The sequence below is a fragment of the Pyrgilauda ruficollis genome, unplaced genomic scaffold (genome assembly GCF_017590135.1).
Source record: "Pyrgilauda ruficollis isolate IOZ18807 unplaced genomic scaffold, ASM1759013v1 scaffold69, whole genome shotgun sequence".
NCBI lineage: Eukaryota > Metazoa > Chordata > Aves > Passeriformes > Passeridae > Pyrgilauda > Pyrgilauda ruficollis.
In genome coordinates this window covers 1,161,386-1,182,258 of record NW_024528710.1, presented here as the reverse complement: position 1 = coordinate 1,182,258, position 20,873 = coordinate 1,161,386, and the positions used below count along the sequence as shown (strand labels likewise).

The 20,873-nt window shown below is 48.2% G+C and overlaps 1 protein-coding gene across 1 annotated transcript in view; it reads left to right on the top strand.

Moving 5' to 3' along the window:
* GALNT17 (polypeptide N-acetylgalactosaminyltransferase 17) overlaps positions 1 to 20,873 on the top strand; it is a 225,535-nt gene that overhangs the window by 39,299 nt on the left and 165,363 nt on the right. The window contains exon 2 of the mRNA XM_041484915.1: positions 16,616 to 16,799. Within this exon, the coding sequence (XP_041340849.1) occupies positions 16,616 to 16,799 (184 nt within the window). The remainder of the gene's footprint in view (positions 1 to 16,615; positions 16,800 to 20,873) is intronic.

The following is a 20,873-nucleotide window of genomic DNA, read 5'->3' as shown; positions in this document are numbered from 1 at the left end:
GTGCTGCCCCTCAGGTGCTCCTGGGCATCCTGCTGGTGATTCACAGAATTATCCAAGTTGGAAAAGGCTCCAAGATCAAGTCCAGTCTTTGGCTGATCCCCAGCAGCCCTGAGTGCTTCATGCAGTTGGATCCACCAGGCTCCTGCCTTCTCCCCACGTGCTGTGTCCCAGGAGCAGGCAGCAGATGGGATTTGCTCCTGGAGGAGGAGCAGCTCTTCTCCCCAGCCTGGGGAAGGAGGGGAGGGATGATCATTTTATAACACGCTGGCAAGTGTTTAAAAATAAGTCAGCAGAGCAGCAGCCAGCATTGGCTGCAGATCAGAGTTTTGACATTGCAAAAGATAAAAGCAGATTTGGAAGAATTCTGTTCAGTCTCTGCAGTCTTGGTCATGCAGTAATCCCAGTCTCAAAAACAGGGCAGTTTGTGGGGCTCCTTTGCTTTGGCACAAGCACACAGAGCCCTCAGGCCAGGTCCACTTCCCTCCTGAGGGTGATAAAGTTGTGCTGATTAACTGAGTCTAGTCCCAGAGTCCTGCAGTCACCTTAAATATATTCATTTATTGCTGTTGTCATTAGTTATTTGTACCTAGGTGGTGTTTAGGAAACTCAGTCATGTATCATTGAGTACAAATGAACAATAAAATAACACGGTGCTTCACAGACCTTACAGTTAGTGACTTAACTAATTACTCTAATTAATCTGTGCAAAATGGGGGAATTTGCCCTGGGACCTTTTGAAAAATTAGTAAATATATATTGTTCTTTTTTCTGTCAGATATTTTCATCCTGAGGTTTTTATCTCTGCTCTGGGTTACAGAAGAACAGCCATGCTGGGACATCAAAGCGCTGACAAAAATGTTCATTTAGCCTTAATTTATGCAGAGTATTTTCCAGTGTCCACTCCCCTCCAGGCCTCTCCTTGGGCTGGCAGGATCTCTGCCTGTGCTGGCAAATGGGGGGGAGGGGGGTGTTTTGGGGATTTGGGGTGTAGCACATGGGCTATTTCACAAGACTTGGTCTGAAAACAATTGATCTTTGAGGCTGGTCTAGTTGAAATGAGCAGCACATCCCTTCCAAGCATGTATTGAAAATATGACAAATTATTTGGCCTAGAGCATGTGATACTGTCCTACTAAATGTATCCTCCTGAGAACCTGACCTTTAGAAAGGATGTTTTGTTGGTTTTTTAGCAAGATAATTTCTAGTACCACAAACTCCTGCCAGCCCCAGTTTGGAGCTGAAACCTTGAACAGCACAAATACATTTATTACTTTTGTGATATTTTTTTTTTGTGTGTTCTATTTGCCCTCTCCTTCCCCCTGCAAAACAGAAGAAAAAACCCTGTTCCAACTGCTCCTTATCTGCCAGCTACTGAAATTAGGGAAGTGATGATGGACACGGGTGGGTAATGAGGTTGATGTGCCACAGAGAAAACTTCTCCTGCATCAGAAATGAGATTCAGTAAATGCTCCCCTCCAAAAGCCCTGACCTGCAGCAAACTGGTCCATTTTAGATAAATGAGATCTGTCTTAGGGCTCACTGAAGTGAGGGGAAGGACTCCTAGCAGGTTAGACTGCTCCAAAGCCATCTTAGCACCTCGGGTTCAGGAGTTCAGTTCTTGTTTTAATCCCTAAAGAAGGTATGGACTGTAATTGCCAAGGCTGCAGTGCCTTCAGGTGCTGTCTCTGTGCACCCAGGGCCCCACTGTGGGTTCTGAGGCTCAGAACTCCCTTTTCTGCTCATGCAAATTAACTAAATTGAACTAACAGCTCACTTTGAAGTTCCTGCAGAGCACAGCAGTGCATCAGGGTCACAGTTCTTCCTGCCTTTACTTAGGGAAGCCTTTCACAGACTTAGAAACTCCAAATTTCAGATTTCAAAGTCCTGCAGTCTTTGCTTCAAGCCTGAATTGTGGTTGATGCCAAATCAGCACCAGCCCTTGAGCATATTCAGCTTTGTATTTTGGACTCTGGGTTTCTGATGGTGATGTTTCCATCAATCATTTGAAAACTGAGGACAAGTATTCAGAGCAATAAATCCAGAGCATCCTGGCATTTCACTCAACCATGGATATGTAGAGTTAAAGGGGTTTGGTACCCAGGTAGGCTGAAGTGAGAAGGGTCAGTTTTGAGGAGAAGGGGCATGAATGCTGCCATTAGATGCTGTAATAGTCAGAAACACCAATATTCCCTCTCTGAGAGGAAAAAGGCACTCGAGCAGGGGGGGAGCACTGGAGGATGCTCCTGACGACCTGGAGCACGTGTAGGGGTGAAATGGCTGAGGCAGGAGGGGTGGATCATGGTGTGAGAAATGATACTTTCAAAAAAAATTTAGAAGGTTTAATAAAACCTTATAAAAAATACAACAGAAGACTGAATAGAGAAAGTAATGCAGCACTGGGAGCAAAGAAATCTATCCCCATGTGCTCACCCACACAATGGAGGTTTCACCTTTTAACCCTTTGGCCCCTCCCAAAGTTCTGTCCATCGACTCCTCCTTCCCTGCCCAGGGCTGGAGATCACTGCCTGACACCTTGATTGGAGCTCAGGTGCTGCCATGGTAACGAGTGACCCTCCCAAATGTCCCAAACCCAGGGCACCCCTGATAACAACACAAGGGGGGTAAAACACAACTATAAATCTATAAAACTTCTCATAACATATGTACATGATATTTGCCTTTTAATTGTGAGAGTCAACCTTCCCATTACTCATCTGTAACAGTGGTACAGAAAGTGTAGGATAAGGGGAGGAAGGAAAAGGAAGGGCTGGCTGGTGCACAGGGCAGAATTTGGGGATGGGGATGGGGATGGGCTGGAAGCCCATCTCCCTGTAGAGATTCAGGAGGGCTGTGAGCACAGGGTTATCATAGCAGTTACTGTGGGAAAGGGAAAGCAGGATGTGAATTTCTGGTGTGATGGAAAGCTTGACACTGGAAAAGCAGCACTGAAGTGCAAGTGCAATCCTGCAGTCGCATTCCACTGTGAAAGTGTGTACTGGAAACTCAAGATTTAAGTGCAAAATTGGCCTTTCCTCACTTCCTGCTCAACATTTGTAATTCTCTTTGAATTACAGATCCAAGTTGCTCTCAGGTGTTGTCCAAAGATGGGATATCCTTATCCCTAAACGTGGAGAAGTGGATGTAATGCTTGTGGTTTCTCTCTTGACCACCATCTCAAGCAGGAGCTGTTCTGCTCAGAAGTGAATAATTTCCCCAAGGACAATGCAGTTTCTGGGGGCTGGGGGGTGTGGGAGGCTTGGCCATGGCAAGAGGGAAGAAAAAAGTGGCAGATCCTGGAAAGATGTCCTTGGGAAAGAATGGGGGAAAAGAAATTACCTCCTTCAGGCCTCGAGTGAGTCAGGGGTGAGTGTGACCCTGTCCCTACAGAGGAATGTGTCCCCAGTTTGGGTCCTCAGCTCCTGGTGTCGGTCCCAAGCTCCCAGTGAGGTCAGATTTTCATTCTCTGCTTGGACTTCCTCTCATCCTGGGCATTTTAAGTATGACCCTCCTCTTCTTAGGGCATCTTTTCCACAGCAGCTCCAGGGGCTGGTGAGCAGGGAGGGGATGGAGCTCAGGGTTTGGCAGCTCCATGTCCACCGAGGCTGCATTTTCCAGAGAGCAGCAGATTCCTGCTAAACCTGACCTGCAAAGGCAGGGAGCTGCTAAGTGACGTTACTGACCCTGGGTATTGTTGTTCCCCTCTTAACTCCTTCAGTTTGCTGAAGGGTGAGGAGGGCCAGCTTCGGCAGGTGGGTGTTAATTGTGTTCCTCAGGGAGGTGGAAGAGGGAGGGGAGGATATAACTCACTTAGAGCCGTTGCAAGATACTGCCCAAATTAAGATTATCAGTTTGGGAATTAATTAAAATATGGCCTTAACGATTTGGGTTTCTCCCTTGCTGTCTAGGGCAAGCGATGGGAAGGCATTCAGGGCTTTTTTAAACTGTAAGTATCAACACTAAAAGAGCAGTCACTGCCTGTGAGCTGGGGAGCTGCAGGGTTACCCATTAGCACAGTTTTTAGGGAAGAATTAATTAGTATTCATGGGGAATCTGGGGGGAGTCTTGGGCCTGATCTTGGCTGCCCCAGGGCAGGTCAGAGGATGGGCAGTGCTGGGGACAGGAGGGGACTGATGGCAGCAAGGACTGAAGTGTTGAGGGGATGTGGTGTGGACTGGAACTCAGAGGGATGGAAGTCAGATGGAGGCAGGATGGAATGACAGAAGGAGGAAGTGTGTGTGGGAGGGAAGAAGAATGGAGATGAGGATTGTGCTGGCCTGGGAAGTCATGGATGTTTGCTGGGTGGCAAACACAGGGCACCTCCTCCAGACCAGAGGTTTGTCAGAGGCAAACTTTGTGAGTCCTCTTTGCTTTCTGGTCCCCAAGGGAAAAATGCAGTGGCAAGTGTGACTGTCCTGACACTGGCAGCACTCTCCAGGACGTCTGGGGATCTTTTCCAAAGGGCAGGAGGCTGTGAGAGGCCCACAGGGACACCACACACCTGGGTGTGGGTCATCCACCTCTGGGGCTTCTTCTCATTGAACACCTTGCTCTCAAAAAATGGCTCCAGACTCTCCTCTTTGGCTAAAAATGGGATCCTGTGAAGTGCTGTAGTGGCTGAGGCCCTCTGGATTTACCTGGTCCTTGCAGATCAGCCACAAAGCCAGGGCTTGGCTCTCAGAATGAGGTGGTCAAAGTGCAGTGGTCAGTGCTCAGGTGTCACCTGTCACTTGGTGTGGCCACTCCAGAGGGAGGGGCCTCTGGAGGAAACCCCCCTGGCATGGCAGGTTCTCTAATTTCCTTTCTCTACTTTTCTAAGAAATCAGGTTCTGTCTGTAAACACTAATCCTCAGCTAAGTCACCTTGGATAAGTTATTTTCTGTGTTTGACATCTCGATAAGGAGTGAGGTGTGTTTTCTCCTGAGTTCTCTGGGAGCCCCAAGCACAATGGGAACGAGACCCTATTGTACTGTGTACCCTGTTGTACCAAGTGTTCTACAAAAGGATCAAGGACAGTCCTACTCCAGGTAGCTGAAACTCCCAGTCCTATATTTAGCTGCCTCTCAGGAGTGCTTAGAGCGTTAATTATGTTTTTTAAGCACTTAGTGCCTATCATCAGAAGCTCTCTATAGAAACATGGAGTTAAACAGTCACAGATCTGGGGCCTCTTCAGAACTGTTCCCAACGCTGAGCAGTGTAACCAGGCACAGATGTGCATGGATGGTGCAGAGTGAGCTCCAGGCTCACTCCTTGAAGCAAAGCACTTCAGCTCATGCTTTCCTTGAGCACTTGAGTGGTTTCAGCGAGCTGGGCTTGGTAGCAGAGTCCTTGAATGCACACAAAGCTCTTCCTCCCCCACACAGAGACTGAGTCACACTGGGACGATCCCAGGTTTTTGTCCAGGAGGTGTCTGTTGTGCTCCTGCGCTCATTCCAACAATGCATCCATTACATAAAGCACCCTGGATCCATGGCTGCTGTGTTTGTCAGGAGAATGCAACTGTGTGCAGGAATAAAGGCATTGCAGTGGAGAATATTTCTCTCTGATGACCAAATTAGCTCCTTTATTTCTGGCTTTGGCTGTGTCACCCCTACGGCCCATTGGCAGAGCACAAACAGATGGAAGGAGTTTGAAGAGCACAAGCACTCTCTGGGGTGCCCTGTGTGTCTGAGAGCATGGAGAGCACACCCCAAAACCTGCAGTAAATGGGCTTGGGCACTGAGGGAGGACAGTGTTTGAGCACAGAAGTTAAATGCACCAAGCAAACCCCTGCCAAATGGACTTTCTTGACCTTAAAAAGTAATTAGTGAGTTCACAGCTCAGTAAAATGCAGTTAGTTGGGATATGGCTTGTAGTACTTGCTAAGGATGCACTTGTAAGCCCAGAGTTTCTCTCTGTGCAGCCATGTTCACATCATAATGACATCCTTTTTTTGGGAAAGCCAATTTTGGGCAGTGTCATCCCTTCTCTAATGTGTTAGTCTTTACATATTGAGGACATTCGAGGTAGCCCAGGGAGGGATCTTTTGGATCAAAGGGTCCCCTTGGAGAAACCTGGAAGTGTTCTGAGGGCCCCTGTGCAGTGGGTACAGTCCCATGGACCCTTTTTGTCCACAGGTGTCCAGCCTGTCCCATTGACCTGGAACTCTGCTTGGGCCTTGGGTCACAAACACCACCCCTGAGTTCCTCCCTTCCCCAGACTTCAGGAGGGGCAAACAGGGAGGCCTCTGTAAGGTTTTATAGCCTGGAGGTGTTCTGGTGACCATCTCCAGTTTGTGCCTCCCCCAGGGCTCTGTGAGGAGGTGCCATGTGCACGAGCCTCACACAATTGTGTCACCTCCCACACAGCCACAAAACTCAGCCCAAAACCTGAGCAGCCACTTTTGTATTGATGATGTCTGCACTTACACTGTGGTATTTCTTCATTTCTTATCTTACCAAACGGCAGCAATTTTTCCCTTTCCAACAGGCCAATCTATACAGAGAGGAAATGTTTTCAGAAGGAAAACAGGAGCGTGCATTAGAGGAAACCACAAACACTAACAGCTTGCTATAGAGACACGGTCTGGAAATAACAGATTCCTTGTGAAAATAAAAATGCTAAATATTATTTATAACCTTTGAATGGGGTGCAAAAACTGTTTGCTTGTGTTTTTGTGGGTTCTGTTCTTTTCCTGCTTTCATACTTGTTCCCGTGGTTCTGCTCCTCTCCCTGGTGTAGTCCCATCACACTGCAGGTGCTGCTCCGGTCACAGCTTCTCTGGGACAAGATGGATTTAAGAAATCCTTGTTTTCCCACCTTTGGCTGTGTGGTTTTGGGCTGGCACTGAAGTTTGACATCTCTGTGCCCTAGCAGCAGCTCTGCCTGGAAACAAACAGGTTGTGATGGAGGTGGGAATGGACTGTGTTACCCAAAGAACTGAAATTTTGCTCTGGAGGATAAAAGCAGCAATGAAAGCTCAACAAAAGGTTTGCCTGAGTCTGGAGTGGTGGTGGGTGTGACTACCTGGGGATGAGCAATTTGCAGTTTGGCCTCAGAAATCACTGCCTGAGCACAAATGTGAGGGCTGATGTTTTGCTGCTGAGGATGGAAGAGTTTGGGAATTCCTTAAAATGCCTTACTAAAGACGTTTCCAGACTCTTCCATCCTCAGCAGCAAGATGGTTTGGGTTGAAAAGGACACATGAAGATCATCTTGTTCCAATGGTCACTCAAAGCCCCATCCAGCCTGCCCCTGAAGACTCCCAGTAATGGGATATCTGTGATTTTCCTGGGCAAAGAGCTGCTCCTGCCACGCTCCCTGAGCAGCCTGGCACGTAGGAGTGTGTCCTGCCAGAGCGATGTCCTGGCAGCTCCGAGAGGAGAGCCAGATAAGTTCTCCCTTGCTTGAATTGCAGCCTGCCTCCTAAAAATAAAGCTGCAGGTAATTGCTTAATTCATCACCCAAATGGACCCTTGGCTGAGCAGTCTAAATATGCAAGGTTGCTTTTGCCCTTGGCCTTGCTCCCTGGAGCTCCTGTGTCCCAAACTGTCCCACAGGCAGCGAGCCAGGCACGTGTTTGGGAACATTTTGGGGGACAGCAAAGTCCTCCAAGTGCAGAGCTTGCATGTGGGTGTGTGGAGAATCAATACCCCATTAGCTGCATGGAGCAGGGACCTTGTCTGTCTTTGGAACAGTGACAGGCCCTACATTGATCTTTGAAGTTACTGGAACAGTGTCAGACCTGTAACGTCAGGTCCTGCTCTGGATTATACTGTATGGCCTTGGTAGCTGCTAATTCAGACTCCTCTTAGGACACTCCATCAGGCTTTAGCTCACTGTGTGTTCCCTCCCAGCAGATGGATGGCTGGGCAAAGCTCTCAGTGTGTCCCTTTCCCCAGGCTGCTGTCAGGGTGAGGAGAGCTCATCCATCCTCTCTCACAGAGCAGCAGCCACGTGCCCAGAGCCCCTCGGGTCCTGCAGCCCCAGCAGGGGACTCCAGGCTTGTGGCTGGGCTGGAGCAGCTCCCCTGGCAGGGATCTGGTGTCTGAGGAGGTGTCTGGATTTGAAAAGACAGATGTCTGCTAAGGAAGGCAGGAGCTTCCCTTGAAATGGGAAATGTAAACCCCCTCCCTCTGAATTATTATAGATTTGACATTAAGGGGCTCTTAGGCAAAGATATGGGAGTAGCAATGAGAGTTCTTTACTAGGAAAATTAAAAATACAAAGGCAATAGTGCAAAGAAACAAACAAATACAAACCAACCCTGCCAGAGTCAGAAGAGGAGCTGGCCCCTTGTGTGTCAGGGTGGTGGCACAGTCCCATCCCATGGGGGCTCAGCCCTCCTGCAGTGCCAGCTGTGGTTCTGCTGGAGCAGGGATCCTGCACAAGGCTGGAGTGATGATGGAATACACACCCCCAGCTAAGACAGGACGGGGAGATGGTCCAACAGGCCTGGAGGGAGGAGCCTTTGAGCATTTTGTCTGAAGAATGATGGTTGTGGGGATGAAGGTCCTGGAATTAACCTGAGCCCAGCTGCTGATGGCAGTGCCTCACCAAGGGGTGTTTCAGCTGTGCAGATCTGGTTGTGGTGCCTTGGATGAAGCTGCTGTCCTGCTGTGGTGTGCTGGGGACCTGCTCTGCTCTGCTGGGCATCTGTTCTCTCCCTGCTTGGGTCTCCTCACTAGTACGTGGCTGTGCTGGGCAGGCCCTGGCACAGAGCAGCTGTGGATCCCTGGATCCCTGGCAGTGCCCAAGGCCAGGCTGGACACGGGCTTGGAGCAGCCTGGGACAGTGGAAGGTGTCCAGTGGAAGGGGTGGGGATGAGATGAACTTTGAAGTCCCTTCCAACCTAAACCAGTATGCTGGGTGCTCTCCACAGAGTCCCCTCCGCTCTCTGAGGGTCTCCTGTGCTTTTTTATTTTACTGCTGCCTGGGCATGCTGGTGCTTTGTGGGGATCTGTGCCACTGGACAGACCAGGGAGCAGCTGCTGGCAAGGCTGCTCTGGTCTGTTCTGACCAGCTCATGCAAGTACCCTGCTGTGTGTTGGTGGGGAAATGCTTGTGCCTGAATCCCAGGAATCCTCGAAAGCAACCCTTAGGCAGGTCTTACTAAAGCCACTTCTCTGGAGTTCTCTGAGATCTCAAGTGATGTAACTTGGGTCAGCTCTCTCACTAAATGATCTTAGTGATGGTTTTGATCCTGATTTTCCTTTTTGTTACACACTGTGTAACACTCCTGTGATCACTGTGATCTACTCCTTTCTGCCTCTTTTTCCTCCCTTTTCTCCAGTATTTCCAGAATGTGACAGTCCCCTATGTTAGTCAGAGGTATAAATCTGTATTTGTGTCATAACATGCAGGTGAGATTGCTGCAACAAACTCTTTTCCTTACCTTTTCTGCCAATCCCCATCATCCCTTCCTGCTCCCGGATCCCAGGCTGTTATCCAGAATTCCCAGGCAGCTGCTGGTGCTGTGGCTGTGAACAAACAGGATGGGCAGTGGAGTGTAACTGGTCATTTTGGGACAAACCTGTGACAGCTGTAAGGCATTGGCTCCTTGAGTGGAGATTCTCCTTTAGAGGGGCAGTGCAGCAGCAGAAGAGCTCCTGGGGAAAGGGGGGCTGCACCCACAGGGAAGGGCATTCCTCTCACTGTTAAATTGCCAGGAATGCTCCACATGTGTCCAGGTTTTCCCCAGGACAGGAATCACCTTCAGGCTTGTGTTCTGTGTCTGAACAAGGTCTCTGTGCCTGAGACTCCTGTGGCAGCAGTGCCTGCTCTCCCTGCTGAGCTGCGAAGAGCTTTCTCTAGCCCAAGGATTTCTGCTCTGCACCAGCTCTGCTGCCAAGTTCTGCCTTTCTCAACAAGGTATCAATGTGAGCAGAGTGGTAAATGCCACTATTTTTGGACTTTCAGGAAGGACAGAGTGATGTCCAAGCTCTTTCGCCAGTCCCAGGTGTTGGAACCAAATAAATCGTTCCTCAGAACTGAACAGCCTTGGCCCGAGGAAGGATTTCTGTTGTTTTGTGCCAGGGGCAAATCTTGATTGAGGAATTATCATTTAGAAGCAGAACCTGGTAGTGTAATAGGCTAAACAGGCTTTGACATTGTCCTGATGACTGCGTTGTCCTTGCTCTGGGTGCTGAGCCTCCCTCTGGCTCTGAAAGTAATTTCCCTCTGTTTCCATTTCTATATTGATAAGAAAACTTCATTTTTGAATCCCTGTGTGTATGGACCTGTAAATGTAGATTTGTGTTTAAACATTTCAAATGAGCCTGCAGACCTGTGCTCCCTTCACCATCCTTTCCAAGGAATGCAAGGTGGGCAGAAACCTGGACATTGTCTGACTGTTCCCATAATGATATAAGCACAGCTGGGCTTAAAACACTCTTCTACAGGTCATCGTCTAATCTGAGCCTAAATCAGAGAATCCCAGAGTGGTTGTGTAGGAAAGGGACCTTAAAGCTCATCTCATCCCCATCTGCCATGGCCAGGGACACCTTCCACCAGACCAGGGTGCTCCAAGCCCCATCCAGCCTGGCATTAAAAAGGTTATATTATTAAATATATTTTAAAATGAGCTGTGCCCATCCTGGTTTTGGTCTTTGCCTGGCTGGGCTGCAAGAAAATGTGTTCAATTCCCTCACCCCTACCTGTCACAATTGTTTAAGTGAAATCTTAATGCTCTGTTGGACAAATTCATTTCAGCCAGAATTATTCACATAATTTTTCATAGGCAGAAGCTTTTTCAGAGATGCAATATGTTGGAGTACAGGTGAAATATGCTCTATTTTCAGTTTGTATCTGCTAAAATCCCTGCTTGCCAAGCCTGGGCCCATTCATCTGCTGCTTTTTCTGAGTTCCCATTTGTCATTCAGTGTGAAGGCAGAGGGTGGGAGTTTTTGTGACCCCCCATTTCTGAAAGTCACCATGCTCATGGTAATCTCTGCAGTAAACCAACACTTCATTTGCATGGTGAAGGGCAACAGGCAGCTCTGTGCATTCCTGCACTGGGAGAGATGTCCTGATATGCTAAAATCCAGCTCCTGGAAAAGGACTGTCCAGTGGAAGGGGAAGCACTGACCCTTTAGCTGCAGCATCTGATTTGGGGGATAAATTTTTGATAAGGGTTCAGCCCCAGGAAAACTAAATGTAGCATGTACAGTGAATAGAATTGTATAGGGTTTAGGGGAATACTGGTTTTTTGCTGGACTCTAGTATTTAAGCTAATTTTTAAACTTTATATATCTGTTTTTTCCCCAGGAGAAAACAAACTCTCATTTTCTGATCCCTTTACAGCGACTTTTAGTTTTCCCTGCAGGAGTATGAGGATGCTTTGGGGAGGCAGTGACAGCAAAGGACGCTGACTTGTATTCCTTGCACAGCTGTGTTTGTAATCCCTGCACATTTCCCACAGCCCTGAGGCAGCACAGGTTCCACAGGTGCAACCTACAGCCAGAGGAATGGGAGTTATTTACCCTAATAACAACAGGTCTGAGCAAATCTGGCTAAAATTGTGTAAAAACTGCTGCAAGGAGAGAAAATCCCATGTTCCAGGTTCCACCAGGGCTGCAAAGGAAAGTTGGTGCCTGTTCTTCTGTCAATCCCCCTTTTTGTTAATGAGCTCTCCCTTTAATAGTCTGTGTTTGCAGTGATCAGCAGGACAGCATTAAAGGCTTCAGCAGTCCCCAGAATTTCCATCATTCCCTGGGACACTGCCCCTTGTAGCAGTTCTGGTTCCTCACACAGTGCCCTGAGAGCCTGTCTGGGTGTCCCCTCTCTGGGTGTCCCCTCTCTCTGGCTCCCCTGCAGGTCACACACCCCACACTGGCCATTGACCTCCTCCGTTTGGCTTTTCCCCAGGTCAGAAATTCCCTGTTGGCTTTCAGCTCTCTGGCTGATGTAGGCTAGGAACAAACATCCCTGTGAGAGCTCTTGGGGCTGAAAAATCCACTGTGCTTCACTGAGTAAGAGCTGTGCTTTGCAGAGATATCTAATTTTGTTTTATGGTTCCCGTGTTTTCCAGTACCATTTCAGTATTACTTATTCCTTCTGGAGAAGGGGGGCTTCTCAGGTTCTTCTTCCCTGCTGGAATGTGGCTTCCACCCTGAGCTCTGTGTGTTGTGTACCTCAAGCTGCACGAGATACAGATATGGAAAGATGCAGCTAAAATTTTCCAGAAATCTTTCCTATGTTAGAATCCCAGAATGGTTTAGGTTGGAAGGGACTTTGAATGTCATCCCACCCTCATCCCACCCCTGCCATGGCAGGGACACCTTCCACTGTCCCAGGCTGCTCCAAGCCCCAATGTCCAGCCTGGCCTTGGGCACTGCCAGGGATCCAGGGATGCTCTGGGCACCCTGTGCCAGGGCCTGCCCACTCTCCCAGGGAGCAATTCCTTCCCAACATCCCATCCCTCCCTGCCCTCTGGCAGTGGAAGTCATTCCCTGTGTTCTGTCCCTCCATCCCTTGTCCCCAGTCCCTCCCCAGCCCCCTGGGACCCCTTCAGGCACTGCAAGGTTGATGTTGTTTTCCCTCAGCACCCATTTCTCAGAAACGTCTTTTCATTTCCAGGCTCTTCCAGGCTCTTCCTCCTTCCCCAGCACCACTCCCCCCCCAAAATCACAAATTTCCTCAGCTGAGGGTTGTATGGGAGGGTTAACATTTTCCTTCATCCAGGCTGACATGGAGCAAAAAGCTTTTCCCCACCTCCAGCTCCCGGGGAGCCTTTGGAAATGAAGGCTGCAAATCACATTAGATTGTATTTCACTAAAGGTTTTCTCTGTCCTAGAAAACTCCTGCCTCCTTCTGAAATACACTCAGCTTAAGAAGAGACTAATATATTTACTCTAACTGTGCTCAGTCTAGGAATAATTTTGCTGTAGAGATTAAATTTTTATATCATCTTGAAGAAAACCAACTCCTGCCAGTCCCCAGGGATCCCCTGTCTGGCTGTTCCAGCAGGAGGGGCTCAGATCTTGGCAGCTCCACGTGGTATCTTGCTTTTTCTTTTTCCTTCTATTCCTGCAGTACAATAGCAATATATTCCATTTGTTCCAAAGTTCACAATTTTTTGGAGATTCTGAAAAAAAAATCCTGTTTCAGCTTTGGGTGAGTGTGGCTTTGGGATGAGTGAAGCTTGTGGCTGCTCAGAGCTCTGATCTGCACCAACACCTCATCTCCATGCAGCCCATCTCCTGAGCTTGCAGAATTCCCTAGGGGCTGAATCCACTCCAAAGATCAAGATTTTTTTGGGGATTAGTGCTGTTTATCACTACAGGTAGGCTGGAGCAGGCATCAGGAGAGACTTTCTGGCAGAGGTTCAGCACTTCTGCTTTGTGCCTGCCCAGAACGATAAAGGATTTGCTCTGTGACTTGGGAACAGTCCTGACTCATTGCTTTCAACCTTTTCTTCGGAGAAATGAGCTGTTGGCACCATGCTCCTTCCCTTTTTTGTTCATGCTGTCTGTGTGTGTCACTTCTAGCCCTTTCAGGCCAATTCAAAGCAGGTTTCATGGAATCCCAGAATATCCTGAGCAGCCACATGGGTTGGGCTCAGGGAAACTCCTGAAGTCACAGCAAAGGTAGCCCAAGTTCACAGAAAGGTGCCCAAAAATGTGGTGAATAAAAGCCAGTGAATGGATTGACTGGATGAGGATGTGCTGTCACCATTTGTGTTCAGTTCTGCCCCTCCTGAGGCACCTTTTTAGCCAGCTGGAAACAAATTCCTTCCTCTTCTGTTTGGACATGAATTGTCTTCCTTGACAAATGTTCTTCACTCTTGCTTGGTGTGCCACACACCAGAGTGACATTCCTGAACCCTCCCAACAGCCTGGGCTGGAGAGGAAATGTTGAACCAGCACAGAGACAGACAGGGGATCCTGCCTGGCACACCCCACCTGGCAATCTTCATCTCCATGACTCTCCTTGCAGGTGCTCTCCTGCAAGGCAGGATGGTGGGCTCATGGTGGTGCCCTGCCCAACACAAGTGGATCCATTTGATTGATTTCTTTGGTTACATGATGTTGGTTTATCAGCATTTACCAACTCAAAGTACTAGAAAGACAGAATGTGCAGAAATGAAGTGACTGAGCAGAGAGAAATGAGTGCTGGGATCTGGTGTGGCCTGGGTGGTTGGTGGTGTTCTGAGCACTGTGGGAGGGTCCTCACCTCGAATTCCAGGTCCTTCACTGAGCTGCTGTGCTTGGGAGCACAAATCCCTCACCTTAGCCAGAGGTAAGAACCTCTGGAGACTGGCTGGGATCTTGTGGGGAATGGATTGGCTTTGGAGGGACCATCCTTCCCTGCTGGCTTCAGGTGTGGAGCTCTGGGACAAGCACTGCCTTGGTGTCTGAGTTAATGATCTGTTATTAGCTGCTGGTAATAACCTGAACTTGTGATTTTACAGCCTGCTTCTAACAGAGCCAGGTGCTGGGATGTCCATGGTTCCCACATCCCACTGAGTGTCCTCCATCCATGGAGCCTCTGTCCCCCTCCCCTACAGAAAATCCCCACGTCCCTCCTCACAGGAGTGTGGCTTCAAAGCACAGAAAGCAAAAGCACTGGGGCAGGGAGAAATGTGTTCAAAGGAAGCAAGAAAAGCAAAATTAAGCTTTAAAAGCAAACTGGGAGATGCTGAGGGTTCCTGGAATGGAACCTCTTGGGGTTGGGAAGTTCATGGAGTGATCTGCTGAGCTTCTGCAGGCCACAAAGTGCCACCCATCCCAGCCTTCCTGAGTGATCCCCTGGCTCCTGCTCAGCCTGGAGCTGGGAAAGGCAGCCTGGATGTGTGATCACAGCCTGGGGCTCCTGGCAGCTCATTTGTTGTTATTGTCCTGAGATAAAATCTAATCAAGCCCAGTGTGGTCAGAGCGGCTCTCATAGAGCAGGGAAGGATGTTGAGGACTTCCTTGTCAGAAGGAATACTACTACTAATAATAACAACAACAACAATGATGATGCAATAATAATAATAGTAGTAATAGTCATAATTCTTCAAACTGTTCTTCCAACTGTGATTTACACTCCCAGCTCATTTTTTCCTGTCTCTCAATGCTACTATTTAAATCTGTGGGCAGGCAGGACCGTTTTGTCCAGGACAATGGAAGTCAGTGGTAGATTTGGGAGCTGGACCAACCTCAAGGTTATTGTCCCTTCAAAAGCTTCAGAGGTGGCAAAATCTGTCCTGTTTTCAGTCAGGGCTCTGCCATTGAAACAATGGAAATATACCCTGGTGTCTTTCAGTATTAAAAAACCAAACAGACACAAAAGCAAACCAAAATCCATCATTATTATTTTTGTGTTTCTGACAAAAGGAGTGAATCTGCTAATGAAAAATATTTAAATTCCAGGTGTTCTGTCTAATAAATAATAACATGAGCATGGACTTGGCTTCTCATTGCCACCACCAAATCATCTATGGAGCTCTTTATGTGCAGCTCATTTTGAACTTTGCCTATTTCCTTCAGCTATGCAGATATAAATAAATAATTCCCCTTGATAAGGGTCTGGGAACACTGTACTTTAAAAGATAAGAAAGGTTTGAGGGGAAATTTTTTTTAAATCCCTACCATTTGTATGCTGTTCACTGTTCACACTGAGCAAAAATTCATTCAGCTGGCACTTAACCAACCCTGTTTTATTCCTGCTCTGTGTTCAACCTATCCTTCTCCTGGGGACATCTAGCCTTCCATGTAATTACCTCCCCAAGAGTGGGAAGGAGGCCTGAATAACCTCCCCACCAACTCAATAAATGCACAGATCCTGGGACAGGTTATCAGCTGCATGCCAGGGGCAGGACTGGCAGGAGCAGTGTGCCTGAGCCGTGAGGAACTGCAAGACTTGAGTCATTTTTATTCTAGCTTTGGGCCAAAGAAGGAGGACATGGAATGTCTGCAGAAAACCAACCCAAAACAGCCAGAAAGCCAAAACAACCAGGATTTTTAGAGTATTTTTTTCCCCTTGGGAGCTGGAAATAACAGAAATAGGTTTTACCAGGGATGGGTTTTTACCAAAAATGGGTTTTACCAGGTATGGGTTTTACCAGTGATGGGTTGTTTTACCAATTATCAGTTTTACCAGAGATGGGTTTTACCAATGATGGGTTTTACCAGAGATGGGTTTTGCCAGGGATGGGTTTTTGCCTATGATGGGTATGGTCAGTGCTTTGTGTGTGGAGACGCGAATTTGACTCCATGTTTCAGAAAGCTGATTTACTATATTATGATATATATTAAAATGATATACTAAAACTATACTAATAGAATAGAGAGAAAAGGATTAATCAGAAGGTTAGAAAGAACAGGAATGGAATGAATAACAAAGGCTCCTGACTCCCAGATAGTCCAAGCCAGCTGACTGTGATTAGAAACAACCAACATGCACCAATCACAGATGCACCTGTTGGTAAACAATGTCCAGACCACATTCCACAGCCATCAGATAGTTGTTTACATTTATTTTCTGAGGCTTCTCAGCTAGAATAGGAGAAAAATCCTAGTAAAGGATTTTTCATAAAATATCATGGCTACAGATGGGTTTTACCAGGGATGGGTTTTTACCAGGATGGGGTTTTACCAGGGATGGGTTTTACCAGGGATGGGTTTTACCAGAGATGTTGTTTTTGTTTTTCCCCCAGGTCTCTCCAAGTCCCTTGGTCTCATTGAGGGCTATGGTGGCCGTGGCAAGGGTGGCCTCCCAGCCACCCTGTCCCCCGAGGAGGAGGAGAAAGCCAAGGGACCCCACGAGAAGTACGGCTACAACTCCTACCTCAGTGAGAAGATTTCCCTGGATCGTTCCATCCCGGATTATCGCCCCACCAAGTAAGTGCCAGGGTCTCCAGGAGGGAATGTTTGTGTCCAGGTGTCACCCCAGAGCCAGGAGTGCTGCTGCTTTCCCAGTCAGGTTTGGTGCTGCTGGCTCTTCCCTCATTGTTCACAGGGCCCTGCTCAGTGATGAGAAACGGGAGTTGCTGGGCTGGAATGAGCTCATGGAGTCACAGAACCACTGATGTTGGAAAAGCCTCAAAGGTTATTGAGTCCAACCATTCCCCAGCACTGCCAAGGCCACCACTCACCTGTATCCTGAAGTGCCACATCAACAGAGCTGTTAAACCTCTACAGGGATGGGGGTGCACTGTCCTGGGCAGCTGTGCCAGGGCCTGACCACCCTTTTTGTCAGGAAATAATTCCTAACATCCAACCTAAACCTCCCCTGGCACAACTTGAGGCTGTTTCTGCTTGTCCTGTCAGCTGGTACCTGGGAGAAGAAACTGATCCTCACCTGGCCCCACCTTGGTTCCAGGTAGTTGGGGAGAGTGAGAGAGTTCACCAAGATGATTTATCAGGGGGAAAAAAGTGAATTTCTTCCCAGTCTGTCTCTGTTTTCCTAAAACAGTCCATGATTCTAGGTGGAAGTGATACCATCAGAAGTTCAGCTCTGCTTTCACTGAGCTTTTGGTGTTTAATATCCTGTAAAAGTGTGCAGAAATTCTCCCTCTCTCCCCTCCCTCCCTGACAGCTCCTTCCCATCCCTGCAGGACCTCCAGGGCCCTTGGGCTGCCCTCAGGCTCTTCCCAGCGCAGGAATCCTCCAGAGACACTCTGGGATCTCCCACTGGAGATCTGGGCCTTTAAAGGGAGTTTCTACAGGCCCTCTCCTTTTTTGATAGAGCTTTTAAGGTGCTGGTGATGTTTACCTGCCAAGCAGCACAGGAGAACAGGCTTTAGAAGAGGTGACACATCATTTTGTTAAGAGGATGAGGAAAGACACGCTGCAAGTATATCTTTGTGAAGTTTAATTTTAGATATGGCTGCCAGAGTGTTCCTCAAAATAGAAAAGTGTCAGTTTGTCCAGGCCTGGAGTGAAATCCCTGATAAAAAAATGAACCGAGAGAGGTTTAGATTGTGAAAGATCCGTGTCCATTGCCTGTGTCACTGGGGCAGTGACAAAGCTGTTGCCTGGCATCTGCAGAGCATTGAAAACCATGCAGCCAGGGATGCAGCTCTGTGTGTCAGGTGGTGGCAGATTGTCCAGGCTGGGGGAGCAGGGGCAGCTCCTGTTCCCTCTGTCCCCAGAGCTCCAGATTGTCCAGGCTGGGGGAGCAGGGGCAGCTCCTGTTCCCTCTGTCCCCAGAGCTCCAGATTGTCCAGGCTGGGGGAGCAGGGGCAGCTCCTGTTCTTTCACCTCTCTGGGTGCTGCCTGAATTCTGTGCAGCCCCTTGGAGCATCCAGGGCTGTCAACCACTGACAACAGAAATCCCTGGATGAGTTTCCAAAGGAATAGAGGCATTGTGCTGCTGCAGCTCCTCTGCCAGGCTGAATTGCAGGTACAAATTGCACCTTTGCCTCTGTGATATGCAAATCCCAGCACAATGCTGGATCCTTGGAGCGAGACCTTCTCCAGCACTTACCTGAGGCTGAGCTGCTGATTTCCATTTCTCATCCCCAGCTCTGACTTACAGCAGAGCCAGCATTACTTGGCAAGAATTAATTTGAGAAGTAATGTTTCTCTTCATATTTGGGGAGAAGAAAAGGATTAATTCTGACATTTTCAGGCTTGCGTTGTATTTTTCCTCAGTTCCACTATCCATCATTCCATGGGAGAGTGGGGGAGAGGACAGGGCACAGCATTAAAAATGCTTCATTTTGGAGCTGGGCTGAGACTTGGGAGGGAATTTGTGGGTACTGAGTGCAGCTGAACAACTTAGTGCTTTTTATCTGTGTAAGAACTTCAGGAGTGCATTCTGGTTATTGGTTTTCTTTTTGTTTTGGGGATCAATTGGCTTGATATTGTAAGAGAACAGTTGATCTGTGTGTAATAGGCTGGAGTTTGCTGAAGAATTTAGAAAGTTTCACCTCTTCCTTCCTCTGGCTTCAAGGTTCCCTCGCTATTTAGTGCATAAAGTTTTATGGCTGATTTTATGAAGGGTTGAACACAAACCATTTAAGTCAAGTATCCTGGTCTCTGATTAAAATAGATTCAAGTCAAGGGAAATTAGCCTAAATGGCTTTGAAATTGCAGCATTAGTGGGGAAAAAACGGTTGAAAACCCTCCAGCTGATAAGCATTACAAAGCATGTAGTAGTTTTAAATATAATGGTGAAACTGTGTGGTTCAGCTAAAGCCTGCAGAGTGTCTGGAATGCCAATGGACTGGCACTGGTCCTGGCACAGGCTGGCACTCCCCAGCCTTTCCTCTCAGTTTTCCCTGATTTTAAGGAAAGATGCATGTGGTCAAGTGCACTGCCCTGAGTGCTGAGCAAAGCTGCACCAGAGCTCTGAGGCCTTTTCCTGCTCCTTTCTTGTGCCTGTGGCCAAAGGGAAGTGGAGCAAGGAGGGTTATGGGGAAGTTTGGCACATTTCATGTGTATTTTTGTCTCCAGGCTCCTTGCACCTCGTGGTCAGCACCACTGAGGGTTCAGGGAGTCAGATATCCCTGCTCCAAGGGATTTCAGGAGCTGTTGGTGAGGAGGAGCCAGTCCAGCTCGCAGCTCAGGGCCTCTCAGTCCTGCCCAGAGGCAGAGAAAGGAGGGAGTTTCCCTGGGAAAATGGTCCCAGAGGTGTGAGGATGATGTTTAGGAGAAGGTGAGGTCTTTCCCAGCACCAGGAGCTGTGGCAGAATACCTTGTTTGCCCTGATTTGGGGAATTGTGGTGTCACTTTCTGGTAGTCTGGATTATCATCTTTGCTTTAGTTGAATTATTTCCTTACCCTTTCCTTTTCTTTCCCTTATCCCTTCCCTTATCCCTTCCCTCCTCTCTCCCCTTTCCCCCTTCCCTTTTCCTTTTTCCCCTCTCCCCTTTCCTATTCCACTTTCTTTATCCCTTCCCTTTTCTCCTTCTTCCCCTTCCCTTCCCCGTACCCCCTTCCTTCTTTCCCCTTTCCTTTTTTTACTTCCCCTTCCCTCACCTCTTTCCCCCTCCCCGTTCCCTTTTCCCCTCTCCTCTTTCCCCTTCGCCATTCCTCCTTTCTGCTTTCCCCTTTCCCCATTGCTGCTGGGGCTGCTCACCTGGGCTGGGAGGTGGAAACTCTTCCCTGCTGTTCCCCGCTGAGGAACTGGGGTTGTCCTGGGCTGATTCCCAGAGCAGTGGTGCCAGAGGTGTGGGATGATCTGTGTGGAGCTGGTTCCAAGCAGGAGCTGTGCCTGCCACTCCTGGACCTTACCCTGATCTCAGCCCTCTGCTGAACAGGAAAGGCTGTGCTGGCTGTGCATGCGATTTTCCAGTGAGCCAGGTAACAGATTCCAGCTGGGATGGCTGGGAAAGCTCTTCCTTGGACTAAAATAGGCAGGACTGGTGTTTTGGGGTGAATTATTCCAGACCTTGCTGCCAAGCAGTGCCATAATGAGAAGGGCACTGGGAACACATGCCTATCATGCTTGATTGGGTTTTTTGGCTTTAAGATGAGATTCCTGCATGTTCTGGAAAACAATCTCATCTTCCAGATTGGAAGTACCCAAGGTGCTGCCTGCAGCCTGCAGGACTTCTTCACAAATCTTCACAAAAATGAGCTGGAGAGATTTTCTCAATTTTCTGCAAAAGCCTCTGAAGGAGAAGGCTGCTGTGTGAGTTTTATTGTTTATCCATTCCCAGCACTCACTGCCTGCCTGGGGAGGATGGGGGTTTGGGAGATGTGTTGTTTTCTATATTGAAAGTGAAGCATATTTACATGGGATGCCAGGGCCTGCAAACATTCCCTGCTTGGATACAACATTTTATGCATCTCTGTTTTATCCTGTGATACAGCATTTAATGGGAACCTTTCCTATGTGTAGCCAGGAAATAAAATTGCTTTGTTAGATCAGACTGCCTGTCCATCTTATCCAGTATCTAATCTCTGATAGTGGAATTACCAGATGCTTCAGGTTGAAGAAATCATATTAAGGGAAACTATGAAATA